Source organism: Parambassis ranga, chromosome 5, assembly GCF_900634625.1.
Source record: "Parambassis ranga chromosome 5, fParRan2.1, whole genome shotgun sequence".
Classification (NCBI taxonomy): Eukaryota; Metazoa; Chordata; class Actinopteri; family Ambassidae; genus Parambassis; species Parambassis ranga.
The window spans coordinates 15,320,712-15,348,528 of NC_041026.1; the positions used below are offsets into that span (position 1 = coordinate 15,320,712).

The following is a 27,817-nucleotide window of genomic DNA, read 5'->3' on the forward strand; positions in this document are numbered from 1 at the left end:
TATAATAAGATCAGAAGCATTTGGATTAGAGAAAAAACCGAACGTCTAAAGCACTAACTTGAGAAACGAAATGGAACGTGTACGTTTACTTTGTGCTGTTTCTAAGATCGTAGTATGTTACCATCTATTAAAATGATGCATAATTTTCTTCTTGTAGACCTATTGGTGCTAATATATAGACCACAGGAGCAGTGGCATTAGAGATTGTTTGAGGTTGTTTGCTTGTTCATGATATTGACATTGTTTCTGATTCGTCTATGTCTCAGCTATGTAATTCTACAAGCACCTCTTTCTTTTCATCTGTGATCACACATTTAACTGTCAGCTACAGGCCACAGTGGAAGAAGGCATCACTACATTATCTATACTTTGCTATAATGATCAATAATGAATAGCCAAAATCTTCTAATTCTCTATAGATCACATACATAGTGGTTCTTTATTAGTGTCATTACATATATGAAATAATTTAAATGCATGCCAAACATCTTTATGTAATGTTATAGTGTAATTGTCATGATCCTGGGTCTTGTTTATTTTCATGTTTATGTTTCTGTCTTGTTTCCTGTTTTACTGTGAAAGTCCTGTCTGTCTTGTGTATTCCTGTGTGTTTTACTTCCTCTGTGTTCCCGCCTGTTTTGATTACCTGCCCCGCCCTGAATGTGTTCACTTGTGTCTTGTTATCTTGTCTATTTAAGACATGTGCTCTGCTTTGTCTGTGCCAGGTTGTCTTCAAGGATTTTTTTGTGTGATCCCTGAGTTGCTGGGGATTGTTTGTGAATCTGTTAGTTTGTTTCCTGGTTAGTTTGTGTTACTCCTTGTGTTTTCTTATTTTTTTTTTTTTTTTTTTGCTCCTGCCAGGAAGTCCTGCATTTGGGTCCTTTCATCCTCACAAACCCTGACAGGAATTGTGTGTGTGCTTCCTTTTTATACAATTTTTTATACAATATCAGTTAATTTATTGTTATGTGAATTATTTTATTCATAATGATAAATAATTATATATTATAATGATAATGTTTGTCAGAGTTTTGCCTCCATCTGGTGTTTCTTCAGTGAACTGCAGCTAATCATAAATCCCAACAAAGGTTTCCTCTCTTTTAGGGTGTCACTTTTATTTTATTTACAATGTTAAAACAGTGCAGCCAAACAAACAACAACAAAAATAAATAAAACACTAAATCATGACCAAAAAAAAACATGTGGGGACGTCAGAACGGCAACAGTACCTCCATGCAGCTAATATATGATTGTCCAGCAATACCTAAAAATCAAGCTGACTGACTCTTCATGCTTTACATCCAACCAGATTAGATCCAAAGATCTGGTTCTGACATGTCCCGCTCTGGTATTTACTCCATCGGTGTCCAGCAGATGTTCCAGGGCGGCGTGATCTAATTTGCAGTAGCCTTGTGTTTGTAATCAGTAGCTCACCATCTGCTACTTTCACAATAAGGCACTTGTATGCAATTAGAAATGCCAGTACAGAAATGAGAGTACTGTGGAACACTGACAGGTATGAGTGGAGAACATTAGCAGGAACAGTGAGACAAGCCGGTTAATACAGTTTGAAAACTACAGTATTTATACAAAGGTCATGATGTCTCCTGGTGTCTTTACAATACATCTCTGTAAGAAAAATATAATGGTGTTACTTGAAAACCTCAGGAGCTATGTCTCATTCAGTCATACATCCAATGGAAGCTATAATCCCTTTATACACTGCCACCATTGGACAGCATCCATCCAGATTTTTATGTGACAACAGTGCTGTGGCCATGGCATGTCATAGGCTTTCATATTCAAGTCCACTCAGGAAATCCACTAATAATGTACAGTACATTTTTTCTGCATTAACAAAAAAGGAAAAATATATTCACACAGATTGGAAAAAAAAGCTTAGTGCTTTGAATAAGGCAATAAAAAGACAGAGGAATTTAAAGGGACAGTCCACCCCAAATTCATCTTTATATACTTTATAGAGCTTGTTTTGATGTGACTGCAGGCTAGTCAACTATGGATTAAAGCTAACTGGGGATAGCTCTCTATGGGGCTATTCATTTTGGATTATTTTATGAAACTGGAAGTTAAATGGGATTGGTGGTTTTATATAAAAATTAAAAATGATCTGATGCTACATGATCCTTGGGTACAGCTAATGTTTGCAAGTATCATTTTGGTGCACTTCAAGCGTAATGACAAAATTGGCAGGTGCAGGCTTTGAATTTCCTATATTTACATGGTTGCCAAGGGGTCTGTTGATGTTCTCTGTCAAAAATCAGGTCATGATTTCAGGTTTTTGGCACTGTGAGTACACAGGCTGAGAGTCACCTAGTGGCATTACATTGAAATCTCTTAAAGCTCACTTCAAAACAATCTAGATGAATATTACTGACATCCACAAGAAAAAAATATCTGGGGGTGAACTGTCTCTTTAGATTATTTAAGCCCAGAGTAATCACAAAACCCAGAAAACAACACATTCATTGTGGCGTACTGACGTCTTCCCAGTGTGTACCAACTCAAAGAACCCCCTCTAACATCATTTACATACATGTATTAAAAAATGTATATTTTCATTGCCCTTATTAGTCATCAGTCTTACAGTAGTTAAGGCAAAAAGAAGTCTGTGTCGGGGGCAGTGGCTTCTTTATTTATTAACAAAGTCCTGTATGTCTGTATGCAGCTAATATTCTGTGTGTTTGTGCATTCATGCATGTCCTTGATTTTCAGTCCTTCTTTGTCCTGCCAATCACACTGATGGAAGACAGTAAAGCGTCGGCACTCCCTGTGCAGGCTGTGAAACATATTGAGCAGCTAGACTGGTTCTATTATTGTTCTGGGCTTTCAGCGTTTCATATAGATGCACAATATAAAGACTATCTTACTATCTAAAGGCGCAGTGTGCACAGCAGTTCATGATCCCAGTCTTTGTGTGCACTTTTTGTTTTTCAGTTCAGATGCAGCGCCGCATGTTGATTTGAATTATTATTATTTTTTAGTAAAGTCAGTGAGTTACGAGGTCCCGTCGCTCCAGTGCGTGGCCCATTCCTTTTTATGAACACCTCCTGACTTCTCAGTCTGAAACTGTGGCCGGTCCTCGCGAGGAATCTTCACCGCGTGGTACTGAGGCAGTTTGTCTTTGTAGTGGGCCCGTCGGAAGAAGCCACACTGTGGGCACAGGAAGGAAAACAGGAAAAGAAAAGGAGAGAAACAAGACCATTAATTTATTTGTTTTAACTTGTGATTTTACTTGTTTTTTACAAGTTTCATAACTTGTTATTTGTTTCAGTAGATACACTATTATGTGTTGACCTTCTGCAGTTAAGGTGACTTTATTTACTACAAAGGCACATCCGCACTCAAAAGCACACCCACATGCTCTACATTCAGTGATTAACACACTGTAGTGCCATTAAGAACATTTACGCTCATTGAAAAGAACAAAAACACCAAGTGATCCTAATGACAAGTGCATTCTGGCACCTAGAAAAAGCTTGATCATGAGATGCAAGTCAATTGGGGATGTTAAATTACAGGAGAAAAATAAACTGCCTTTATATGTGTGGTGCCAGAATAAACAAGTGCAGATAATTAACGAGTAAGAGAGGCATACAGCACACGGCACAGCAAGCCCTAAAGGAGAGACGGCTGGGCGGTGTTCAAAGGGTACAAATCAAACAGAGAAAGCAATGCTGTAGACAGGAAACAGTTTCCAATTAACTCACATGTTTAAAATCCAAATATGTGCTAGGACAGAAGTGCTTATTAAAATTTGTTAAACAGAACTTGGGATGATCCTTAAATCCTGTTGTATGTCTTACCCCATACAGCTAGTGTTAGCCTAATTAGCTTGCTTACTGCAGCAGATTGTTGATTGTTGATGGTTGCCAAATTAAAACTTTAATATAGTTTCATAGTAAAGTGCACAGCTAAGTGGTGTCTGAGGACTGAATATTTGCATTGTATAAATAAGAAAGGTAAAGCTGAGCAAAAGGGCGATTAGCTTCCATCTTTGGTAAGACATCATCTCATTTTTTGTGCTCGTATATTTCATGCTGTGAACACCACCAGCCTCAAACCAGGGACAAAGCGGAGGATTTTTACCGCTTGGAGGGAGACGAGGAGGGGAGAGCAGGCCAGAGGGACATATTTTTTTAAAAAAATATTATAGTTCTGTTGCCTGCTTCTCCGCCTCCGAGGGTTGGACCCCCAAATGGGCGCGGTAGTACTCCGTCTCATAGTGTCGGCGCCGCTCACTGCGTTTGAAGAACCCACACTGCGGCAACAGATCACCAGAGGGCAACAAAGGGAGGACAGGAAACAGAAGTGGAAAGACAAACACAAGCACAAACGAGGAGAGGAACAGATGAGAGTGAGCTGGAAGAGTAGAAAAATGGCTGCCATGGAGACTCAGAATTGCAGTTACAGTGACGTCAGTGACACACAGAAACCCTCTCTTGTGCAGGTTTCTGAAGGAAATTCATTTATCCACACTTTCCTTTACTGACTCATCATGAGAAGTGAAAATCTGCTAAAATGACAAATCAAAGTATAATTACTAATAAAGCAAGCTAAAGTGGAGCACCTGAATTTACATAGTATTCCACAGCTGTTTACTGTGACATATTTTACATAATGCTAATGCTACACATCGACATGCTAAACCATAATAGTGCATAGACACAGTGGTGTTACCTTCCAGAGTATGCAGACCAGCAGAGTCAGCAGCAGGATGCCTGCCAGGACAGCAATAAGGATGATCCACCAGGGTATCCAGTACTGGTCAGCAAGACCCGGCTCAGGATAAATCATCACTGGGACCTGGAGAGACAGTGAGGTTGTAAACATAGTGTGCAAATAAAATAAATCTGATCTAATTATTTTCCTTATATGTCCATATGTGAATAAGGGCCTTGAAGTCAGTTTACATAGCAAAAAAAATGTACCTGTGCAGCAGCATCCTTCAGGACCAGATGTTTGATGCTGGACTTCACAGTAATGTTGGCTCTGACCAGCAGCTCCAGAGCACTGACAGCCGGGAACTCCTGAGAAAAGAGACAAAAAGAAAAGAGTCAGAGCTTTAAATAGTTCAATTCGATTTTATTTGTATAATGCTTTTTATAATCAGAATTGTTTCAAGATGCTTCACAGAGACCCAGAGCCTGAACCCTCTTAAGAGCAACAGTGGCAAGAAGACAAACTTCCTTTTAACAGGAAGACACCTAGAGCTCATAAGGGAGAACTTTCCTGCTGACAGTCGGCCAGGTGAAGGAGGAGAAGAAGAGGTAGACAGGACAAAGAGGATGAAGGAACGAGAGAGAGAGGAACAAAGAGAGAGAGGAACAAACATGCACAAACATGATACATTAAGAGAACAAATATGATATGATGAGATTGGTTGTTATTGTTGTCGAGCAAGCTAAAACTATTGTGTTTATATTATAGCAGATGTATATGTCATGAGTTAGAGATGAACAACAGACTGTGGCGCAGGCAATAAGCATTGGTATGTCCAGGGGCTGGACTGCAGGTCAGCATGCAGGTCTGAAGGCAGAGAGACCTGCAGAGCAATTCTCCTCTGGGATTAATAAAGTATTTATGATTGTGATTCTGAGAGTGAGAGACAAAATTACGAGGAAGACAGCATACACAGTACAATGGTATAAATCAGGCTGATGAGAATAGAGGAGAGGTAAGAGGGTGAGAGAGGTTGAAGAGGACAGGGAACTGCTAAGTGGATCATGTTTGTGCCCCCCGACAGAGAAGGCCTATAGCAGCATAGCAATGCTAAAAGTTAAGAATTTTTCGGCCCTATGATACCTGTGGCTGAAGCCATATCAACAAGTGACTGTATCTATACCTAACTTCTCTACACACTATAGTTTAGACCATACACGACTGGACTACTGCAACTCACTATTGTGAGGACGTCCACATTACTCCATCAATACCCTGCAGCTGATCCAGAATGCAGCTAGAGTTCTAGGTTTTTTTTTTACCTCAATGAAACTGCTGTTCCACAGCCTGGCATGGATCTTGAGTATAGCCTGACCAGAGAAGCTGTGGAGAGGACACTGGAACAGCACACAGCGTGCCGACCCCAAAAGGCAATCCTGCAAAACAAGAACAACATAACCACTCCATTAAACTGCTGCCAGATGAAAACTGTTAGAAAGGCAGTAGGAAGTACAAATAAAGAAGGCTGAGTGCATTAGCAGAAAAATCAATAAACCATGGATTTAGCAGTTTTTTTACTTCTCTTTCTTCCTGTGCTTTCTTGTCCCTCTTACCAGTTTGAGTGACTTGCGTCTCTCTGAAGCCGCCACAGCCGGTGTGGTTCGTCCCACGCTGCCCTTTGTCATCACTTGACCTTCCTCCTCCGGGTGGGAGCGGCGTGTTCTCCCAGGCTTTTAACAAGAAAGCATTGGTGTTAAGGCAAATAAATCCACACTCTTCAATCAAATCAAAATGAACCCATGAACAAAGTCAGCAAAAAATTGTTCCACCTACCGTGTGACTGTCAGACTGTGGAAGCTCTGCAGGTGAGGAGCTCTGCAGCTTCAGAGGATTCAGCGCATCTGCGTGTGAGCATTGTGTGTTAGGGTGACCCTCAAACTTCATGCTGGCAGGATACAGCAGCCACTTCTCATTGGCCAGCTCATAAGGCCACATGATGTTAAGGAAGGCTGAGCCAAGCGTCTGGAGAGCTTGTCCAGGATTAGAAACCTGGGTAAAAAAAATATTTACAATATATTATAATAAATACCACATGTCACCTGTGTTTACAGGTGGCAAACAAAGCACACATACAGACTCACAAAATCTTCCCTCACCACAAACTCAAAGTCCACAGGACTCCCAACATCCTCCAGGCTGGTCATGGCGCTCTCTCCCCTCACTGTCCCGCTGAAGAACAGCTGGTGAGGACGAGCAAGTCTGCAGTACAATACAAACACATGAATGTGTCAGACAGCTTCATGCAGCCTTATACTCTGAAGTTAAAGTGGCCAGAGTTTTAGTAAATGAAACAAAAATGGTGCACAAGATTAGCACATGATCTGCTCGGTGCAGCCACAGAAGTCTGAGGTGTAACTTACCCACTGACAGACAGAGGGAGCTCTATCACAACTTTAGCATAAGCTGTGATTGGGTCCAAGTCAGACTGCTCACTGATACTGGGGGGACACACAAAAAAGCCATGAAGACCCTCAGGTCACACAGACATCTGATATAAACATGAATGTGATGTGAGAGCAGAGCAGGGCTTACGTTGTCAATAAAAGATCTGCTGTCAGCTCAGTGGTCTCAATGGTGATGTTAGATGTACTCAGGTTGATGGAGAATTTCAGCTGAGGAAAGAACGTTTTTTTATTCATGACTTTTTAATTCTTTAAATACATTCAGCTTCTTATAATAGTTCTCAGTCATATGATTTAAATGCAGGTTTACCCTACCTTAGTGTCTCTTTTGACGGGGTTTCCCAAGTCACATTCCACTTGAGAGCCATTCTGATTTGCTTGACATCTCATCTATAATCAGGAGAATCAAACAGAGAGAAAACTCCTTGTATATGTCACCACCTCGAAAAAATACATTCATTACTGTGTTACAAAAAATACATTCTCGTACCTGTGGCGGGACCCTGGATCCAGCATATGACAGCGTGTTTGGAAGGGAGATAAGCAGCTGAGCGGCGTGAGCGTCATCACCGTCCTCCTCTGGGTTCAGAGGGTCAGAGGGCATGTTGGTGACGGTGATCTCCAGCACCACCAGCCGCTGGTCTGACAGAGAGAACACTTGTACATTGTCCTCATCTCTACATGACAGCAAGGGAGAAAATGGAGGAAGAGATTAAAACACATAATTCTGGAAGGTTGGCTACAAAGGACCCTAACCCTCCTCTAATGTGTTACGTTGTTGAACTGAAGGTGTCCAATGGTAATAATAAAGATGAATCTTAATGCTAAGGTCTATAAAACATATTAATAAATGACAAATAGATAAATAATTAAGCCATTAACGTCTGGTTGAAGAGACATGAAATTAAAAATCAGACATTATTAGCACCGCATTCACAAAACAAAGAGTCGTGAGGTCAGTTACCAGGCAACAGTTTCTCGGGCAGGAGCATGCAACATCAACTTAAAACCAGCTCTCACACACAACATTAAGCAGGTACTAACATTGGCAGAGGGGTGAAGAGGTCAGAGGTCAGGGGGCGCGTTCCAAACTGGTAGCTGAGCTTCAGGTTGCTCTGGCAGATTTTGTCGCTGCCGCAACCTTCTCGCAGGAAGTTCACCTTCAAGGGGTTAAATGAGAACAAATGTCAGGTGGCAGGTGAAAGTCTCAAGATACATTATCTGTCTGCTTCCTAAATTTTAATGTTATAAAAGTTATAAAAGTCTTAAAAGGTCTAATCTATGAGCAGCAGCACCCCGTTAAATTAAATATAATCCCGACCATAAACTCCCTGGGATTCTGCCTTGTTACAGACCTCAGAGTGCAGCGTATTCGAGGGGGAGATACTCAGAACAGGTGGCAGCTTTTCCAGCTTCTTGGCTGAGTGTCTGCGTGGTGGGACAGGCTTGATGGTGTGGGTTATCGCCAATGAAATGGGACGCAGTTTGTCACGGATGCCCTCCTGCATGGACAGAAAATGAATTATGTTCAACATGAGATCTGATCAAAGATGTGAGAAATGTGAAGAGTGTTCACTGACGTGCAGCTGGAAGACGGCGGTGGTGCAGACAGGGTGACGCTGCCGATGCAGCTCCACCTCCTCTGTCTGGGTGTACTCTGGGTCCAGTGAACTGCGGCCCAGGAAGTTAACGCGGTGCGGGAGGCCCAGCTTCCTGCGCTCTGTGTCAGCTTCAAAGTGCACCACAAGGGCTTGAAGGGAGCAAAGTGGGGGGCGACACAGACAGAGGGATCAAAATACAGAAATGTCAGGACACACACAGAGAGCACTTAAGGAGCCCACCAGGGGTAGAACTTACAGTAAACCCTCATCTAAGGGGATACAGGATTACACAGCTGTGTGCGTTAAAGCTAATGTATCCACACTTTCTGCTGTAAATAGAACTGACTCCTGTCACTGTGGGGAGTGATAAGAAGTCCCGCATGAGAAGAAGAACACAGAGGTTTGACTTACTAATATGTGGAGAGTAGTGATCTGGGTGGGCTGTGAAGGTGAAGCAGGCCTTGACCTCCACACTGAAAAAAATAAGTAGATCTTTTTTTTTTTTAGAAACTTGTTTAAGTGAGTTTTCCTGGATGTTTATCACATTATCAGTTCTTACCAAACTCCCTCTCTGTCCTTACAGTTGAACTGCCCAAGATCAATAAATGGAGGGTCAATAGAGATCTCTCTGATCACATGGATGACCGGGCGAGTCCTTTGGGACAGAGAGACAAGAGAGATGGGTCAGTAAAGACAATAAAGGATCACTTATGACCCTGTTTGAACAAGTCCTTTATACTCCCCTATAAAAACAAATGTAATTGCAAATGTGATTTAAATGTTTTTATTAGTCACCTGAAGAGAACAACTGAGTCATTAAGGGAGCCGACTGCCAGGTCTGGATAGTGGTTGTTGTCAATGTCCAAACCACCTGAGATAGAGTATCCAAACCGCCTCACGTCAAAATCACGACCATCCAGCACCTGATGGGATAAAAAAAGATCCTCATGTTCATCTATATTTTTCTGTCCCTTTATTTTCCTGTATTTTATTCATACGTACCTGAGCAGGCTTTGTCTCAATTCCAGAACCCGATCCTCTGTAGATGAAAACCTTTCCGTCTCCATCAAACGGTGCGCCAACAGCAATATCTGCAAAGTCATCATTTTTTTTGTTAAATATTTGCAGTTTCAAATTAGAATGTTCATCTCCCGCATGCTCATCATTTACTTATGTGTTCACATACCTCCATATCCATCCTGGTCCAGGTCTCCAACATTGCTGACTGTCATCCCGAACATGGAGTCATACGTCCCATTGAGGCGGATGGGCCGAGCCTGGTCATCCCAGTGACCAAAGGGGTTCAGATACACGTAAACAGCTCCACCAATCTCTGCTTTACGGTCAAAAAAGTTAGGAGCTCCAATAATCAGATCAGTCCAGCTAGGGACAGAAACACAGGAGAAAAAAACTCAAAGAACTTTTAAACCATTAAAATTAACCATCATACAGTCACTCTCTTCATGGTCACTATTGACTTTTATGTCTTTATTTATTTATTGATATGATACTAAATGATCTGCTTATAGATTGATTTTTATTTGCCTCTTAGTATAAGGTCAATACAACCTCCAACCTCCAACAACATATATACATGATTGACCTCCTCATAGATCTACTATTAGCAGGATATGCAGTGGTTTTTGGGCACTTTCTTATGCACTGTGCTGCCATGTCATTTAAATTTGGTTGAGGTCTAGATTTTGACTAGTCCTTTCAAAATCTTGATTATTTTATTTTCCAGCCAGTGCTGTGATTATTTATTACTATGGTTGCTGTTGTTTTTATTTGCTGTACTTTTGATCATTGTCTTGTTGCAAGACCCAGTTCCGGCTAACCATAGTTCATGGTCAACTCAATGACTGCAAGTCCAAATCATCACCCCTCCACCGCCATGCTTAACAGTGGGTATGAGGTGTTTCACTGAAATGCGGTGCTTGGTTAGAATTAAAAGAGGGTGCTATGTTTTGAACATTCGCTCTATTATTACTTTAATGATTTCTCCTCCAGGCTTTACTCACCCATCACTGTTCAGATCTGCGGTGGCTACTGAATACCCAAAAGAAGAGGCCAGCTCCTCCCCCCAGAAGATATGCTGCGGCACCAGCCGATACACATTGTCCTTCCTTAGCAGCACCACTGCTCCTGTGTGATTGGCCCGAGGTGCACCGGCCACAAATGTCAGCTCCCCAAGGCTCATTATCCCCCTAGCTGAGTCCACAGAAAACCCTGGAAGCCGATGAAGGAGGAGAAGGAAGAAGGGTCAGGGGGTTAGCATTGACCATGGGGTTCAGAAGCTCATCTCTCTGTGTGCCATGTTCTGCTCATCTGCTTGCTAATGAAATGTGTGCCTTAAGTGACTATTGATTTTATGCCACGCTCATGATGGCTGCAAATGTGTGTGTGTTTAGGGCGTTTGTGCTTCTAGAAGCAGAGAGGCAGATAGTGACAGTAACAAAAAGAGATGCATTGGCCTCTGTCCGATGTCTCCTGAGATTCATGATACTGTGAAAGCAGTATGTGAACACAGAGGGTGGACATGAATCAGGTTTATGGCCTGAAGCCTCTCCCTCTCTTTGTGCGAGTGGGCTTTGTGAAATTGCACATCTCTATGTGTGTTTGTGAAAGAATGTGAGAATGTGCTGGTATGTAAATCAAGAAGAGAGAGGGAGTATTTACTCCATGACAAGATTGTGTTCTGTGAAAAATAACACATATTATATCAAACATTGCACCTCATCAGAAGCAACATCATGCATTTGCTTCACAGGTTTAAAGAAAAAAAAGCAGGCAAAGGGGTGGGGTTAATCTATCGGGACATTTGTTAGTCCTGAGTAAACATGCAGCGGGAGACAAAACAGAGACAAAACAGTGAGCAGCTCCAGGGTGGCAGGTGTGGAATGCAACATCGCAGCTCCTGTAAAACCAACGGATGGAGACGAGGTGCTACTTTTTCCACACAGGGTGGCTTTTAACACAGAGGCCCACAGCAAGGTCGACACTGTAAAGCTAAACAGGGAATAGAAGCTTAATGGAGCAAAAGGTTTATACGAGGAGAAAGGGATGAGTGGGACCAACGACAGAAACCTTAGTAAACTGTTTAGCTTCACTTTAAAACATGAATCAATGTGTTTTTTCTTCATTTGTTAAAATACATTTTCATTTTTGTTTGTATTATAATATTATAATGCTCTACAGGAAGTAAATCTTTGACAGTTGTACATTTCTACGACAGTCTCTGTCCTTTTAATGAGCATGCATAGGTGTGGCATATCGTCTGGTTAGGATCAATGGAAGCATGTGAGTTATAAATGAAGGCTAAAAGGTCATCTGGGAATTAGTGTTGTCAAGGAGACGGCTCAATATGGTGAGTAAGAAGGTAAGCAGGCTTGGAGGAATGTGAATAGAGAGATTTATCACAGATCCCACGCCGTGGGTATTTACCTACACACACTGAGTACCAGGAGGTTCATAACAAAAACGTCACACATCATTTTTCTGATAAATCTCTTCTAGATACAGTCAACCTGCCAGTGTTGGTAATAATCATCTACTGACATGCTGAATGCTCTTTGCTAGCTTTCAAAGAGCCTCATTGGCTTGTTGCGTCTCCACTTTGTTGATTTGATTGTTTGAAGTTAGCTTGTTATGGATTAAGAACTGATTCATCCAATCACCTTGTTGACAGCACCTGTCCTTTCCCTATTACACAGACAACCTCCCCAATGTGTAACAAACCATGTGGCACTTCAGCCTAGGGTTACAATAACGGCCTAAACAACACATGAACAAATGTGAGCATCTCATGGTTTCTGGTTGGAAAAGCCGGTTTTCTCATTTTATGTTATTTTCAGATATAAATAAAAACCAAATGACTATAGATCGTAACTGTAGCTGTCTCGCAAATGTTAGCATGCTAACACGGCACACTAAAATGTTGAATATGGTAAATACAGGGTTATTCCTGCTAAACCCACAGCAACATTAGCATTCAACTCAAAGCGGAGCTTCGCTTGATCAGAGCCACACGGGTGTCTGCATGTGTGTGTTAGTTAAACCAGTTAAACAGTCTAATTCAGTCAAACTGCAACGATAAAAGGGAAAACCACCACCAAGGTACCCTGGATAGCTTCGTCCATACGGACACATGCAAACTGACAAACAGAGTCAACACACTAAAGACAACAAAGACAATAAAGGTCTAAGGACAGAACAGACACACTACACAAAGAGACAACCATCGTTGCAATTCAGTGTGATTGGTTGAATAATAATCTATTTTAAAAAATACAGTTTGGGATGGTTGTCTCTTTATAACAGTGAGGACACGGTTCGACGTTCAGTGCATAGATTACACTAAAATCTATAGAAATGACTTGTATTTAGCAGGAAAGGATTAAGACAAAGACGGAGTAGAAGAAGAACAGACTACATCCACTACAAGCCCAGTCTGGTCCAAACAACACTTCACGCCTACAAACCTAAGTAGCTATTATGAGCTACATCCTCAAATGGTGTGGGCCGGTTGGAGGGCTCCTGAGTTTTGTACAGCAGTGCATCTTCAACAGGGCTAGCCATGAACAAGAGCCCTACGGCCCAAAACAGGAGAGAGAACAGACAGACAGGAGCAAGAGGAGGAGGAGTGTGGGAGGAGAGTGATGGGGTGGTGAAATGGTGAGGGAGAGAAAAAAAGAGAGAAAAAAGGGGAGAGGGAGCTGCAGGTGAGACAGACTGTGATTGATTGGTGCTTTTTGTTTTTGTGGTTCTGCAGTGATCTACCCTGCAAAACCACTGGGTACCTGGTGGAGAGATGATGTTTCAGGCTCAGACTGCACCCTGACGCTGCACTCCACCCACTTAAAGTTTTGACATGTTTTCATGTGGACATGGGCGGAGGCCAGAATCAGGATAACATCACTGTAGTTTTTGTGGTACGTACAGTATTTTCCTTGTTTGCCCAAGTAAGGGAGCAAACAGTGACATCATGAGAATTTGTGTCAGGCCACTTGTCCACCCACAATGGGAAAGTGCCCGAGGTGGAGTCATATTCTGGGTTTTATGACTCATACTCTGATAGGCTCAGCCTGAAATAATCCCCAGAGAATGACTGGGGTCCTAAAACAGGTTCTCCCTCAGCCTGTCGGAGGCAGTTAGGCAGTAGCTACTGTTGTTAGTTCCTGTGGTTAAATCTTTGGGTATGTTATGGAGTGCAGTCTGAGCCCTGCTATCATCTCTCACCCGGGCTCCCCCCCAGGCCCTCTCTCTCCTATCTCCTGTGCACAGGCAGCAGTGAGCAGGGAGGGCGTATCCTACCCAGGTAACTGTGGTAGGGCACAGGGATGAGCTGGGCATTAAGCTGTTTCTGATCTGCCACCTCGTAGGGTCCATCGTCATAGAAACCGAGGTCAAGCAGAGTCTGGTTTAGGAGTTGGACCCGCATCTCACCTGGAAGGGAAAAAGGTGAAGGCACAGCAAAGCAACAACACCTGCATACAGACATAAACATACTATTATTCCTCATACTGAGCACCATGTCATCCTTGCACATTAATCCTGTACACATGCAGCATCTGTTCGTGATATATCTGCAACTGACGTTAATGCACCACTATTCACTTTAGTTGTTTCAGCTGTGGGCAGTTCCCCTTTTTTTCTTTGGTGTGTTGCATTGTGTGACACTAGAGAAGCAGCCAACAGCAAACTCAAAAATCCTCCCTGTTATATATGCATGGTTTCACTTGTGTGTCATATTAATGAATTGAGAACAAGCAGACACAATCTCTCTGTCTCTCATAGTACAAAAAAACAAGCTTACATACAAGACATAATGCAACATAAATAATATTTACTGTATCAGACTATTATGCAGCAAATCACAGCATGCAGCAGTCCATGACAATACAATATAAATCAGTCTTTCTGCACTGACTCTCTAATGGAGTGCATGCTGCAGTGCTGCATGATTTCTGTGTTCAATTAGCTGATTGGCCTATAAAATAACTGCATCTTGCTTTTTAATTAAACAGTTTAATATAAATTATCTTTCTTCTTTTCACATTTAGTTTCCTTTTTTCACATCAACTGAACATATCTGCATGTTGTAATAAAGCCGCTGCCGCAGCATACAATAAGGAATCAATACAGACTGAATATTTTAGTCTCTGGGGTAAATGTTCTTCTCTTTTAGCCAGCAGATACCAGAGTCAAAACTTCCTGTTGTGGATTTTTTTTTTTATGACAAAGGTGAAATTGTCATGATTTGGTGTTTTGGGTTCTAATTTGTTTCTTGTTTTGCGATTATTTTCTTGTTTTGCGATTTATTTTCTTGTTGCTTTGTGTTATTTGGGTTTCCTGAGTTGTCCTGTTTCTGGCTGTCTTTGTTATGTTCCTTTTGGTTTAGTCGTGTTTCCTGTTTTACTCTGAAAGTCCTGTCTCCCTTGTGTTTGTCCATGTGTTTTACTTCTCCTGTGTTCCCGCCTTTTGTGATTGTTTGCCCCGCCGTAATGTGTTTCACCTGTGACTTGTTACCTTGTCTATTTAAGTCCTGTGTTTCCCTTTGTTTGTGCTGAATTGTCTTTTTACTTTGTCGCCTCCTTAGTTGCTTTCTATTTTCTTGGGTTCTTGTGAGTTTGTTGGATTTGGTTTGGATTTCCTTGGTTTAGTTTGTGTGTTCTTTGGGTTTGGGTTTTTGTGTTTTGTTACAATAGAAATCACAGAGGGTTAGCTGAACCCTCTGCCTGAGTCCTCTCTACCAATCCTGACAGAAACGTTTGCTTGCTTACTGACACTTTTGTTCTCTACATGCTACCAAAACCGCTTCAAATGTGATTGAAGTCCTCAATCAGTCCTGCTGATATGTGTTTTACCTAAAGCCCGTGTCAGTTAGGCAATTTTAATAATATAGTCCAAAATCACTCGACCAACAGTGTAGTCAAACATGCACGTCCTCAGTCAGACTCATTACCTTTCCAGTTGTATGTCCCTGGAGCCCCAAACAGAATGAAGTTTTTGTCTGGGGTGAAACTGACAGACAGGCCCTGCTGACAGAAACCAAACTGCTCGTGTCCCTGCGGCCGACCCTCACAGAACTTCCATTCCCCTCCGTCCAGGTCATCTCGCTCCGTCAGGTCCTCACTCAGGACGTAGCAGCGTCCAATGGGATCTCGAGTCTCTGAAGGTTGACTCACACGTTGTCTCAGCTCATACAGGTGAGCACAGGTCTGCCGAAGGAGGGGAGATGGCATTAACATGTTTTTAAACAGTATGAGGTTGGACTGAACCATTTTACACACGCAGTCTCCAACTCAACAGATAAACCAAATGTCAGCACGTCTTCTCGCTTCACACTCTCTGGGTCAGCAACAGAACATGTTTTTCCTCTCTGCACTGATGAATTTACACGATGTTACTCACCACCACTTTGCCTCCAATCCCCTGACTCTTGACTGTAACTCCGAGCCACTGGTTGTCTTTGCTCTCTCTGTCCAGACTCACTGAGGGAAAACACAGAAGGAAATGCCAATCATGATGGCTTCCACATTGTAAACCATTTAAGATGCAGGCCGAGGCATGTAAGCAGCACTTTGTTATGCAAGTTCAAATTACATTTCATTATTGCAGATGATTAGAGAGTTGTCAGCCCATTGGACATGGCCATTATCTGGGGTTATCAGTAGCAGCATTTTGCCTGTACTAGTAGCCCAAAACAATAAATAAATAATAAATGGGGAAACGACATGAGATATCAGCCATTAGATGGTAAGATAACAGCAAAGTGATACACATTAATTCACTGCTGTCAGTTCATTTAATTGCTGATTAACTCCTAAAACAATAAATGCTCATGATAACCTTTAATCTTTAAAGAACACATACTATAAGTTCATGTGCTCGTGCATCAAGGAGGAGAAAATACTGAAAAACTATTTAGTTTGTACCACCAACTCACCGTCTCCATCAATATCAACCCTCTCACAGTCGTACTCCTCAGGCGTGACTGGACACCTGAACAGGGCTCCTGGTCGACTGCCTCTCAACAGGCCCTGCCCCGCCGCCTGCGGCGCCCCTACCAGGATCCTAAAGGAAGAACAGTCACATTTAATAACAGTACAGTTTGAAATAAATCCACAAATAAGCCATTAAAACACCTGTAGCTCAAGTGAATCTTTCAAATCCTGCACAGACCACATACTGCCAAGTTTATTATCTAAACTTGATTCATAACATATACCACACATATACCACACACACCATCATCCTTTACTATCAAGGCAAGGAAAAGTTTTACTCTGAGTGAGGTGGGTGCTGATATTTTGGGGCCAGTGTCACTGCCCTCTGCCTTATTAGGAGCGGCTGATTCAGGCTAGGATGCTATTTAAAAACCGAATGTTGAGCCACATTCCTCCCAACACCATCAGCCAGCCGTGGCATATGCATGGAAGCAAGACGTGGTGAAAACAGAAGCAGAGAACAGAGAGTGGAGAGTGAAATGCAGAATATAGGAGAAAACAAAACAAAGAGAGGGAGATCTGCCTACAGGAGCCGGGTTAAATATAACAACGATGTTAGCAATGCTTGTTCTGTTGCAAAAAGTTCCCACCACCAGCTCCCTTCATATCTACTGTGTTATGTACACACCTAAATTAGCTCTATCCCCGTGGTTGGAAGTATTTTACCTATAAATAAAGCAGCATGTAGAATAGCTAAATGTCTGTTCACTGAGACTGTGTTCAGTGCACAGAATCTCCTCGTTACTGCTGTGCTGGATAATTGAGAAGGTATTAAAAATGTTCAACCTAACAAGAAGAGTGATCATATTTAGAGATGATTTGTGCTAAAGGGGAGCTTTACATAAGAAAGCATAAAACATACATATTGATGCTAGTTATGGGTTGAATGAATGATGAAAAAGTAAAAATATCATCAGATGTACTGCATGTTTGAAGCATTAAAGAAACATTTCAATAAAGTAACAGTACCTGCATTCCACCACTGATTAAGACATTCAAAGTACCACCCAGACACCCAGACAGCTCAGCTTTCTATTTTCTGCTTCTGCCTTCTCTTGCCTGACAAACACTTCTGTTGAGGCGCAGCTGTGTGTGTCATAGGAACGACTCAACAAGGAGGAACACAAAACACCCACCAAAAGACATCAGCTGTAGGATAAATGAAATGATACTATACATCACTACAACCAGCAACACTGTTAAACGAATAAAAAACTAGTTATTTAACAGATGTGAATTGGTAAAAGAAGCAGCAAGTTTGATAAGATCTGATCCTAACCCTTATAGCTCAGCATTCCAGGATACTCTGGTTTATGTTTAGGAGTTAAGGTGATACCTCCACACATGTGCAGATATACGGGCAGGTGTCATGATGTAAGGCTGGGAGGTCTGCTAATCTGTTATGCCACCATTATTTGGAGAAGAGAGACTTGGATGGCTCCCAACATGTCAGTTTACCTAAACCTACAGGACAGCCCTGCCAGACTGAAGAATGATTGAAGGCAGTGTTTTAGAATCCAGTTTCTTATTGTGATGATTTCCCATTTGTTTGTTTGTTTTGTAATTTATGTGTTTATATTTAAGCCAAAATTTGAGACAGATAGTGCCAACACATTGCCCAAATTTGTCACGGACGAACTGTCATGGCTGGGTAATACTTTCCTCCTTAGCTCACTTCATTGTTCAGCATTGACTCAGATTGTATGGTCATAAATCTCTATTGCCAGGCTCATCTTTCAGTTAATGTGTGTGTGTGGTGTGTAACATGAGTTGTTGTGGGTACAGTGTGACGTTGCTGCCGCTGCTGCACACTGACCCTGGAGAAGATATCAGGGTGCTGAGTGTGATGTTGATGCAGTCTAGTGGAAAACCCACATGAGCCCAGAGCCAGTACTATAACATGTGTGTGTGTGTGTGTGTGTGTGTGTGTTTATATCTGTGTGTGTGATTACACTGGTTGAACACAAAGATTAGATAAAGCACCTGGGCTCTGTCTGCATCAGGGGCCCCGCCATATCTGACCAACTGTTTAAAACAAGTCTACAGAGGCTGTGCTCTAACAGAGCAATGCTATTAGCTCTGCATGCTAACCATGCTATGGTATGTATGGATGATGATGAAACATAATAAACATCCATACACAAAATCAACAGAACATCATTCATTGAATCAAATGTAGAGACAGACCATCACCACTGAACAATGGGACTGATCTGGTAATAGAGAATAACCAGGATGCATTATGGGCCTATAAGCAAAAAACATCCCTATAGTCATGCAGTCATCATCCCTGTTTTTGTAGTTGATCATCACAGAAATAACACAGACACTCATTACACTGCACTCAAACCCATGTGTTCACTGAGGGGAGCATGTGCAGTGACCCCAACACTCTCTCCACCCCTCCCCCATCAACCCCCACCACTACCCACACACACACCCTCGTTCCTCACTCCTCCCCCCACTTTCACAAATCACAACCTTGCATATAGCCGCTTATACTGACAGGAAGAGTGGACATTAATGTGATGGAGTTAAAGAAACCTCCTCTCTGTTCCAGGATCACATGCTCCTCTACAATTTCTCCCAACTCTTTCTAAAAATCCTTTTAAAATCAATTTAATACCCTCTAAAGTTCACTGACAGAAAGCTAAAAACCACACACAGACACACACAAACATCTGCTGAAATGTACTTTGTAATCCCAAGAGCAAAGCCTTGTTTTACTTGTTTATGGAAAAAGAGTAACCAAACTAAAAAAGGAGAAAAACTGAAAAGACAAATGATGAGAGGGAGAAAAGGCTGGAAGCACTTCAGACATTAATGAGACTTTGTAACAAGCCACCATGTGACGGTACATCAGGGGAGGCAGAAGCTGTTTTTGCACTTTAATTTAGATCCAGCAAATTTTAACTGCAGGGTCTAAACTCTTTTAAACTCAACCCTTTCTGGGAATGTTGCTGTTTCAAACACACCCTCAACATTTTGAATTTTTAGTTTCATGATCATCACTGCTGCTCCCGCCTAATCTGTGCACTCACACCCTGTAACATCTGTCCATCACAGAGCAGGCTGTTGATCTATAGACAGTGGCTCTACAGGATCAGTATGGGGGCCCGAGGCCCTTCAGGCCTTCTGTTGTTATCCTGGGGCAAGACAGTGACCTCTGACCTGGACACACACACACTAACTTACACACATGCTCGGGGGAAATGTGTGCAAGCACGCAGAGTTTAACGGAGGTATGACTGTGCAAATGGCTCCGATATTTGTTCACTGATACACACAGCAGAAGGCCATGCAACAACTGTGTCAACTGTGGACAACGGTCCAACGACGCCAACGAGACAATCAGTGTCATAAAGCCGAAGGGCGTGCTTCACAAAATGCAGATTTCACACCTGACACCAGTTTCTGCTTACAGTTTTGCTGATGGGAAAACAACAGCTGAGAATGAGGTGACCGAGCTGTGAATCATCACGTTTTTAACATCTCAACTCAGCCACACTGTGGGCAGAGGAGAAAAAGGGTAGGGCAAAGCACAATAAAGTGCAAGAAAAGAGAGACAGAGACAGCTGCCGCAAAACCCCTATGGGATGTTGTGGTTCATCGGCCACGGATGTGACTCAACTTCCTGGTTAATATTCATTTACGGGCATCACAAGGGCAGTGTATTCATTTAAAAATATTTTAAAAGGCACTTGGCATAGACTCACTAAGGAGGCAGACACTGTCCTCTGCCTGTCCGAGGACAATGGTAACCCCATCCTCACTGCACATGCATCTTTAACAACCCCTAAGCTCACCACCTGCCTCACTGATCAATAAGTGAACGGCCATTTTCAGGCATTGATGGGGTTATGATTGGCCCTCAGGTCCAAAGTGCAAAGAGGACACAACCCCTACACACCCCTCTACTGTTCCTTTTTATCTCCTCCTTTCTTCTCCCCTCTGTATCCACTCATCCATCTATTGATCAGTCTATCCTGATACTTATCTGTTCGGAGTCTCGGGTTCCAGCTCTCTGTTAAGACTTTTTTCTTACTGTTTAAGGTCATTCGTCCATTTAGCTGGACTCCTAATATAAAACAGGGTCACTCATGGAGATTTCAGGTCAACTTTGTATGGAAACTAATTGTCAGCAAATAAGAGTGTCTGTCTGTTAATTGCTGCTTTACCATTCATGTCATGCATACTGCTGTGTGTACAGCTTTGGCATTAATGAGATAAAAACCTGTATCATCATGGCAGTTTACACCAGTCTTTACTTAAAGCCCAAGCTGAGCCTAAGCTGATCAATCTATGCTGGTTGCAAAAAGGGTGGTGAACAACTCGATTAAACTGTAAGGTACATCAATTAGATCTGATCAAACTGACCATTTCAAGCCATAGTTCTTTGAGGAAATTAAAAGAACTAACATGAAAATGCATCTGTTTCCAGAGTGATTAAAAATGTTCTAAATAATCAAACATGAAATCTCTTGTTATTAATACAAACAAAAAGCTATCATTTACCTTGTAATTTCCTGCTTCTGTCTGCTTTACATGGTGTCCTTGTGAACAGTATCAGTCCCAATAGAGCTGCCATCAGCTGATTGATTAAACTGCATCTTTATCAGAGATGCACACAGCAACGCACACACACACACACTAGCTGGACACACACATATTTAATCAAAAGGGAGTCCTGCAATGATTTATTCATCCCTGCAGCTTTCACTCCCATCTGACCCTCTGCACCTCCCCCACATGACAGATCTTTCGATATTCAGAAGCAATTGCCAGGTTCAGCTCAGAGTAATGCTGAGCTCTTTAGTAAAATAACGTAATTAATAAAACTGTTACAGATCTGGATAGGTAACCTCAGGACTTGATGTGCCGACTACCAAGAAGAAGTGCAGCTGCAAAATCAGCTTCTGCTCCTTCAGCCATTTACCTCTGCACTCCCCTCTGATCTATAAGTTGTATGTTTCCACCTGACTTTGCAGATTGTCCTTCTGCTTTCAGCAAACATGTGGTGTGCAAAGTAATATTCCTGAAAGCTCTGGGCCAGGCAGCGCTGCTTCCCACCGAGCTTTTGTCCAGATCCTGGCAGCCCAGTGGAGGAATGGGAAAATGCTAAATAGACAGAGAGTAAGTGGGAGGTAGAAAAAGGCATTAATCGTGTGTGTGTGTGTGTGTGTGTGTGTGTGTGTGTGTGTGTGTTAGAGAGAGAGAGACTGTAAAACCCATGCTATATGGCCTTTGCTCTTTCTGATCCCTCATATAAATAAACACAGCAACAGTTCCTACATTTTACGAGGCTTTCGCATGAATGACCTCTTGGAAATTTAGCAAGAAACACTGTGGGACAAACTGAAGAGAGAGAGAGAGAGAGAGAGCAAGCAAAAAAAATGAATTGAATCAGTGAGGGAAAAAGGGGGGAAGGTTCATTCTCAACTCTTAAGCTGGGGGTGAAAAAGCAGCTTTTATCTGGCTATTGTGATGGAAATCAGCACCCAGAAATTCTTCTTTGTGTTATGAATGTGTTCTGCTAGGCCCCATTTAAAGACATTTAATGTGTGTTATACAAAAGAGACTGCAATGGAAGGTATAGAAAATATTGTTTGACACGTGACAGCAAAAAAAAAAAGAAAAGAAAGAAAAGAGAATATATGCAGTAATTGATGCCGCTATCAAACTATGGCCATTGCTCCCCAAGTGTGTCGCAACTTGTTTGCTTACTTAACTTCACTGTACATAGTCATATGATAAAGCTTTGGTTGTTCAGCCACCGTCTCCTATATGTTGCCATACTGTTACCACATAAGGAACAATTGTGTGTACAGATGTGCATGTGATTTAATGCAGCTTTTGTGGAGGCCAGCTTTAGCAATGAGCTACCTATGCATTTGGATTTGGCTTTTGGACACCAGTCTTTAAGCTGTGTTAATCAAGCCTCCAGCAGAGGATTTGTTCAGCTTCAGATATTTCTGTTTTAGATTCTTACTCAGCCACTGAAACGGGACTCCAGACAAGATGTCTAGTACTATATTGGCTACCTGCAGGCCCCCCCGCTGGCAGTGAGACTGAGCGCAAAGGCACCAAAGAGGGTCCACATGTAAACATGAACCTCACTGCAACCTGAGACTTTTCAGCTTTCCCTGTGACAGCAGTACAACACAGACAGTGTCCTGAATCAACAGCCTGACAGTGGGGTAAATCACAGTCTAATGACATTGTCAATATTGTGTGGCTGTGCTGCAACCAACAGACCAAATTGTTGTTGGTCATGTCCTCAGCTTGAGGAGACATAAAGCGCAAGAGAGATGTCTTTCAAGGCCAGCCACGCATCCTTCAGTCGGAAACAATAACAGATGATTTGTGACCTCCGTCAGAGCAGCACAGCGGAGCTGCAATCCCTTGTCAAAGCACTGCGAAACAGAAAGAAATCTTTATGTTGAGTTATGAGGCAGAGATTAACTTAAAGAAAAGGCATGACAGCTGGATGCTGTCCAGTAGTGTTAGATAGAGTATGATTTACACGCCTGTGGCACTGAGCTAAACATGGATATAAGCAGAAAGCTCCACCCGCCTTCATGCTGTCATTGGGTTTTATTGATGACACTAAATATGCTTGCAGTGCAAATCCTCCATATAGGATATCAGTAAATTATCCATTTTTAATAAATAATTTTTCCTAGGAAAGAATTCTAATAACTCTACAACAATGAGAACCAGGTGAATCAGAGAGCAGGAGTCCACCAAGGCAACTGTAACTTGGAATTCAAAAATGGAGGTTTCAGGCATAGAAAGATATAACATATAATTATATCAATTTAATTACTTTGCCAAGACCTTAATGTTTCACCTAGTGGTCAAAATTGTAGTTAATTATTTTCCCCGCTTAGTTTATAACCTTGCAAAAAGAGTCCACATGAGTGGAAAGGGTAATGTGAAAATAAAGGCATAATTTCATATCATAATATATAATATAGTACAAATCTTGTCCTTATAACATTGTTGTTATGTATTTTTTCATGCTGTTTGCAGACTTAATACAATGTAAAAATGAACAGTAGTTGTACTGAGGTTGAGAGTGAAGGGGTTTAAGCTCAGGGGTGCTTCCTGTCTTCACCTGGCAGGGAACTATTAGCGGAAGCACTTCTCATGATATTATAAATAGCAGACACACACATAACTCAGATTCAAATGCCCTCTCATCTCATTCTCTGTCTGGCATCAGCAGAAGAAGCAGAAGCCCTCTTAATTCAGCTTGGGGCCTCTGCCACTCAAAACATCCCAAAAAGAAAACGCCGAAGGTTTACAGAGCTCCAAGATGCCAGATTGATCTTGCTACCCCCCCCCCCCTCTTCTGAGTGTGGCATACTTTTACTTCCTGCAGACATGTCGCTGACCAGGATCTCCTTACTGCGCATCAGTCAATATGAGATCATTGTGTCATGTGGGTTGGCCTTTGCCTTGACCCTTACTGCCATACTGAAAAGGAGCAGTGGGGTTTGGGCCAGTCTCAGTCCTGTACTGAATAGAGACTATAAAACTGAACAACAAAGACAGTCACTGGCAGTCATTGTGTGGTACAGCCTTTGAAGAACTACACTGATCCTCTCTGAGGCGTCAGGAATCAACTTGTCTTCCAATAAACATCTCCAGCTCTGAAACTCTACACAGGACAGGAGTCAGGGTGACTCAGGCTGAAGCGAATTAGCACTAACACATTACAATCTGTATGATCCAATCATGACTAAGCACTGAACAGAGCATCAAAGCAGTAATATCATTTTCACCATAGAATCAGGTGACCTAACACACAATGACTGTAAAACAGCGTGGCCGCCGGCAACAGTAATCTGAACCTCCATAATACAATAAGAAAATGAGTCAAGGGGCGTTTAATTACAATAAGTTACAGGAGTATATCAGAAGAGTATACCACCTGCAGGTCCCTCATGTGCGGACTGAGTTAGGAAAGCGGGCCTTTAGCTACTCTGCCCCTTCAGCCTGGAATACCCTCCAAACTGATTTAAAAATTTCTGAGCTTATCTCATTTAAAATTTTTAATTCTTTATTACACCTTAGGCAAAAAGCATCCATTCATCAGTGCCTGTGTTTTAAGATATCTTTCTATTGCTGCACTTATTTTTACTGCTCAGATAACTGTTTTCATCTTGTTTACCAACTTTAAAATGTTGTTCTAATGTTCTTGACGTGTGCTGCTGACCACTTGGTCAGGTCACCCTTGTAAATGAGATCTGGATCTCATTGGGTTTTTTATCTGGTTAAATAAAGGTTAAATAAAAATAAATAAATAAAAAGAGCAAGAATATAATATAAGGCAGCACATTGAAATTGACCTGCTACATATGAACTGCAATAACACAAAGAGGGCACCATCATAAAGGCCAATGTATTATTCAGACAGGAAGGATAATTGCTGTACTGCTGTTGGAATAATACATCTGACTGAAAGTGCAATAACATTATCTCCTGCAGTGAAGCTGCAACAGTACAGCCTGAAATTATTTATGCAGAGTCATGTAAACCCCTTAAAGATACACAGCACATATTGTTGTTATAGATGACAGACAAAAGCACTAATTATAATATATATAATTATCAAAATATTTTAATATATCACAGAAATCACCCACAACACCTTGATCACGTCAGATGACCTCAGTGTTTCAAAGATTCTGGCAGTCAGTTTTGGTCAGAGATGAAATCATCATTAAAGTCATTTCAACATAAAGCAGCTGTGATGTGATGTCACAGTGTACTGGCAGCAGCATTATTCATGCCTCTCTCTCTCTTTCTCAGTGCGTGCATCATCACATCAGCACATCAGACAGTTACTCTGATTATTATGTATCTGCTGCCACTAAGACTGCTGATGTATAGTTTCTCTGGAGTCTTCCCACCCGTAGTGTGTGATACAATAGTTTATTCTCTCAGTCAGTTTTTAAAATAAGTTCCAGGAATGCTGCAGGACAGTAAGCAGGTTTTCAGAGAGTGGGGGGGTGTCATGACTCTGTCTGATGTCATTCCCTTTGGTCTTACCAGGCGACAGCATGACTGCAGCCCGGGTAAACTGAGGAGCCCACGGTTAAATATGGAGTTCCAAAACAGGAGCTTATAGTATACTTATAGTATTTTTGATATGTTCCACACATCAGTGCAGGTAATTTACTTACTATATTACATATTACTATGTGTATTTAAATTATTTTAATTAATTTACTAAGTGCGAATTAGATTGAACAATGTCAGAAAACCCACAGAAATACATTCTAACATACATGCATACAAAATTTAGATACTACACTATTGACTTTTGGAACATTAATAGTAATTGTTTAACCAAAACTGTTTATGTCAATGTAAAGGTGCACCTATAATCATGCCAAGGTAATTTATAGAGGAAAAATAGTACAGACCTGTTGGCTAATGGGGGAAAGAGTCCCTAACAGGTCTGTTATATGTTGCAAACAGCCCTATCTATCAGAGAATATCAGGAGAAGCCTCTTACTTACACACTGCAGTGAACATTTCCAAAGATTTATGAGGTGACCCGTTATATAATTTATTCAGGAAGTGAACAGAGCTGATGAGATGCTGGACACATCAGAATAGCTGCTATTAGAGAGCAAACACATACACACAGACAAGCACACTGAAGGGCACAGCGCTGTCTCTGACTTCGGCATCAGACCGATCCAAGAAAATCAACTTTAAAACCCCTTTTTAGAGGAAACCAGTCTGCTGATTCAGCAAGGGCACTCTCATCCACTTACTGTGAATTATTGTCTTTTAGTCAGAGCTCACGCAGCACACTCAAGCATGCTTAAACTCCTGCACTCAGTGTAGCAGTGATTTGGCAAATCTAAACCCGGCTGCAGCACACGAATGCTGGCTGTAAAAGTCACAGTTTGAATCTACTGATAGCACTTGATCATGTACAGCATATGAAGAATTTTATATGAGGAGCAGGTGCACATACAATATATTACACATTTGAAACTGTGGTCAACACACACACACACACACACACAGGATACATAGGACATGTGCTGCATTCAGCCACTCACCAGCTCTGAGGCTCTGGGGTAAGCTGTTGGTGAAGTGCAAGAGAGAAACCAAAAAAGGTTCCATGATCTCCCAACTTGTGCAGCGTGTGAGTAGTATCCAGGTTAAAACCCCAGACTTGACTTGAGAGGGTCAACAGAACCCAGATCAGGGTAGTCCAACGAGAAGGTGAGGAGAGGGAAACTGGGTCCCCATGTCCCACCAGGGCTGCCATGGTCCTGTAGCAGAGCTAGTTCAGTTCACAGAGAGCACAGGGGGGAGATTCCTTTTATGGCTCCCAGAGAGCTAACAGATTTTAAAAATCCTGTTTTAGTCCCCTCTCCTCTCCTCTGTGGATGCCTCCCTTGTTTCACCCTCGCTGTGACGTGCTGGCTCTCAACTCCGTTTGCTGCTGTCAGTCTGAAGAGCAGGCTGTGGAAATGCGACTGCTACTACTATATGTGTGTGTGTGTGTGTGTGTGCAAGTGTGTTTCTCTCAATGCATGTGCGCCTCCCCCTCCTCTGTGCTCATAGGGAGACAGAGGACAAGTGCCTTGAATAGCCCGCTCACTCCTCCCCCTCCCCTCTCTTTTTCAGGCCCTCCTCCCTCTCTCTCTCTCTCTCTCTCTCTCTCTCAGCTGACATCAACACTCAAGGGACTTGTGCCAAAATACCAGGCAAGGTTGTCAGGATACTTGGAGGCTATTGAAGAGATCAAGAGAGGGTGAAAAGACAGCAGACTGTTTTATCTGTGGAGTTCACACGGTCCAAACTGCCTCCTTCTGTGGCCACTCACTTTGCTGCAGGTGCTTGTATGTCTGAGCAGCATAAAGGGGTAAAACAGGAACAATCTTAAAAGTTAAAAATCTGGCAGATAAAAGATGCTAAAGGCTCCTTTTTCCACTGAGAGCTTGAAAGGCCTGACATCTCACTTCTGGTGGCATCGATCTGGAAAGAATCTGGGAGACAAAAGGGGCAGAAATGTGCACAGTGACCCAGGAAG

At 42.1% G+C, this 27,817-nt stretch overlaps 1 protein-coding gene across 2 annotated transcripts; it reads right to left on the reverse strand.

Annotated features, from left to right (window-relative positions):
* Positions 1-1,094: 1,094 nt before the first annotated feature.
* On the reverse strand, positions 1,095-27,324 carry itga7 (integrin, alpha 7). 2 transcript variants are annotated; one of them, XR_003670606.1, is made up of 26 exons: positions 26,838-27,324; positions 16,692-16,819; positions 16,157-16,236; positions 15,708-15,963; positions 13,225-13,332; positions 10,765-10,972; positions 9,930-10,126; positions 9,746-9,834; positions 9,539-9,666; positions 9,303-9,398; positions 9,155-9,216; positions 8,723-8,892; positions 8,498-8,644; positions 8,187-8,302; positions 7,633-7,819; positions 7,458-7,532; positions 7,273-7,352; positions 7,101-7,178; positions 6,837-6,939; positions 6,514-6,729; positions 6,294-6,410; positions 6,003-6,116; positions 4,950-5,048; positions 4,699-4,824; positions 4,108-4,279; positions 3,034-3,171 (listed from the first exon to the last, which is right to left on the reverse strand). XR_003670606.1 is itself a non-coding variant. In XM_028405597.1 (25 exons), exons 1-25 carry the CDS (start codon positions 27,047-27,049, stop codon positions 3,016-3,018), a joined length of 3,348 nt encoding a protein of 1,115 aa, XP_028261398.1. In that variant the 5' UTR covers positions 27,050-27,324; the 3' UTR covers positions 1,095-3,015. The 2 variants fall into 2 exon arrangements, 1 of the variants encoding a protein (XP_028261398.1); XM_028405597.1 differs by lacking the exon at positions 4,108-4,279 and having other exon boundaries at positions 1,095-3,171.
* Between the last annotated feature and the right edge of the window lie 493 nt (positions 27,325-27,817).

Excerpts from the sequence above, each read along its gene's own strand:
- itga7 (XM_028405597.1), bottom strand. The coding sequence starts at position 27,049 with ATGGCAGCCCTGGTGGGACATGGGGACCCAGTTTCCCTCTCCTCACCT. Across the intron at positions 8,893-9,154 it reads TCACTACTCTCCACATATTA|CCCTTGTGGTGCACTTTGAA; the intron begins GTAAGTCAAACC and ends GCTCCCTTCAAG. Across the intron at positions 7,533-7,632 it reads GATCCAGGGTCCCGCCACAG|ATGAGATGTCAAGCAAATCA; the intron begins GTACGAGAATGT and ends TCCTGATTATAG.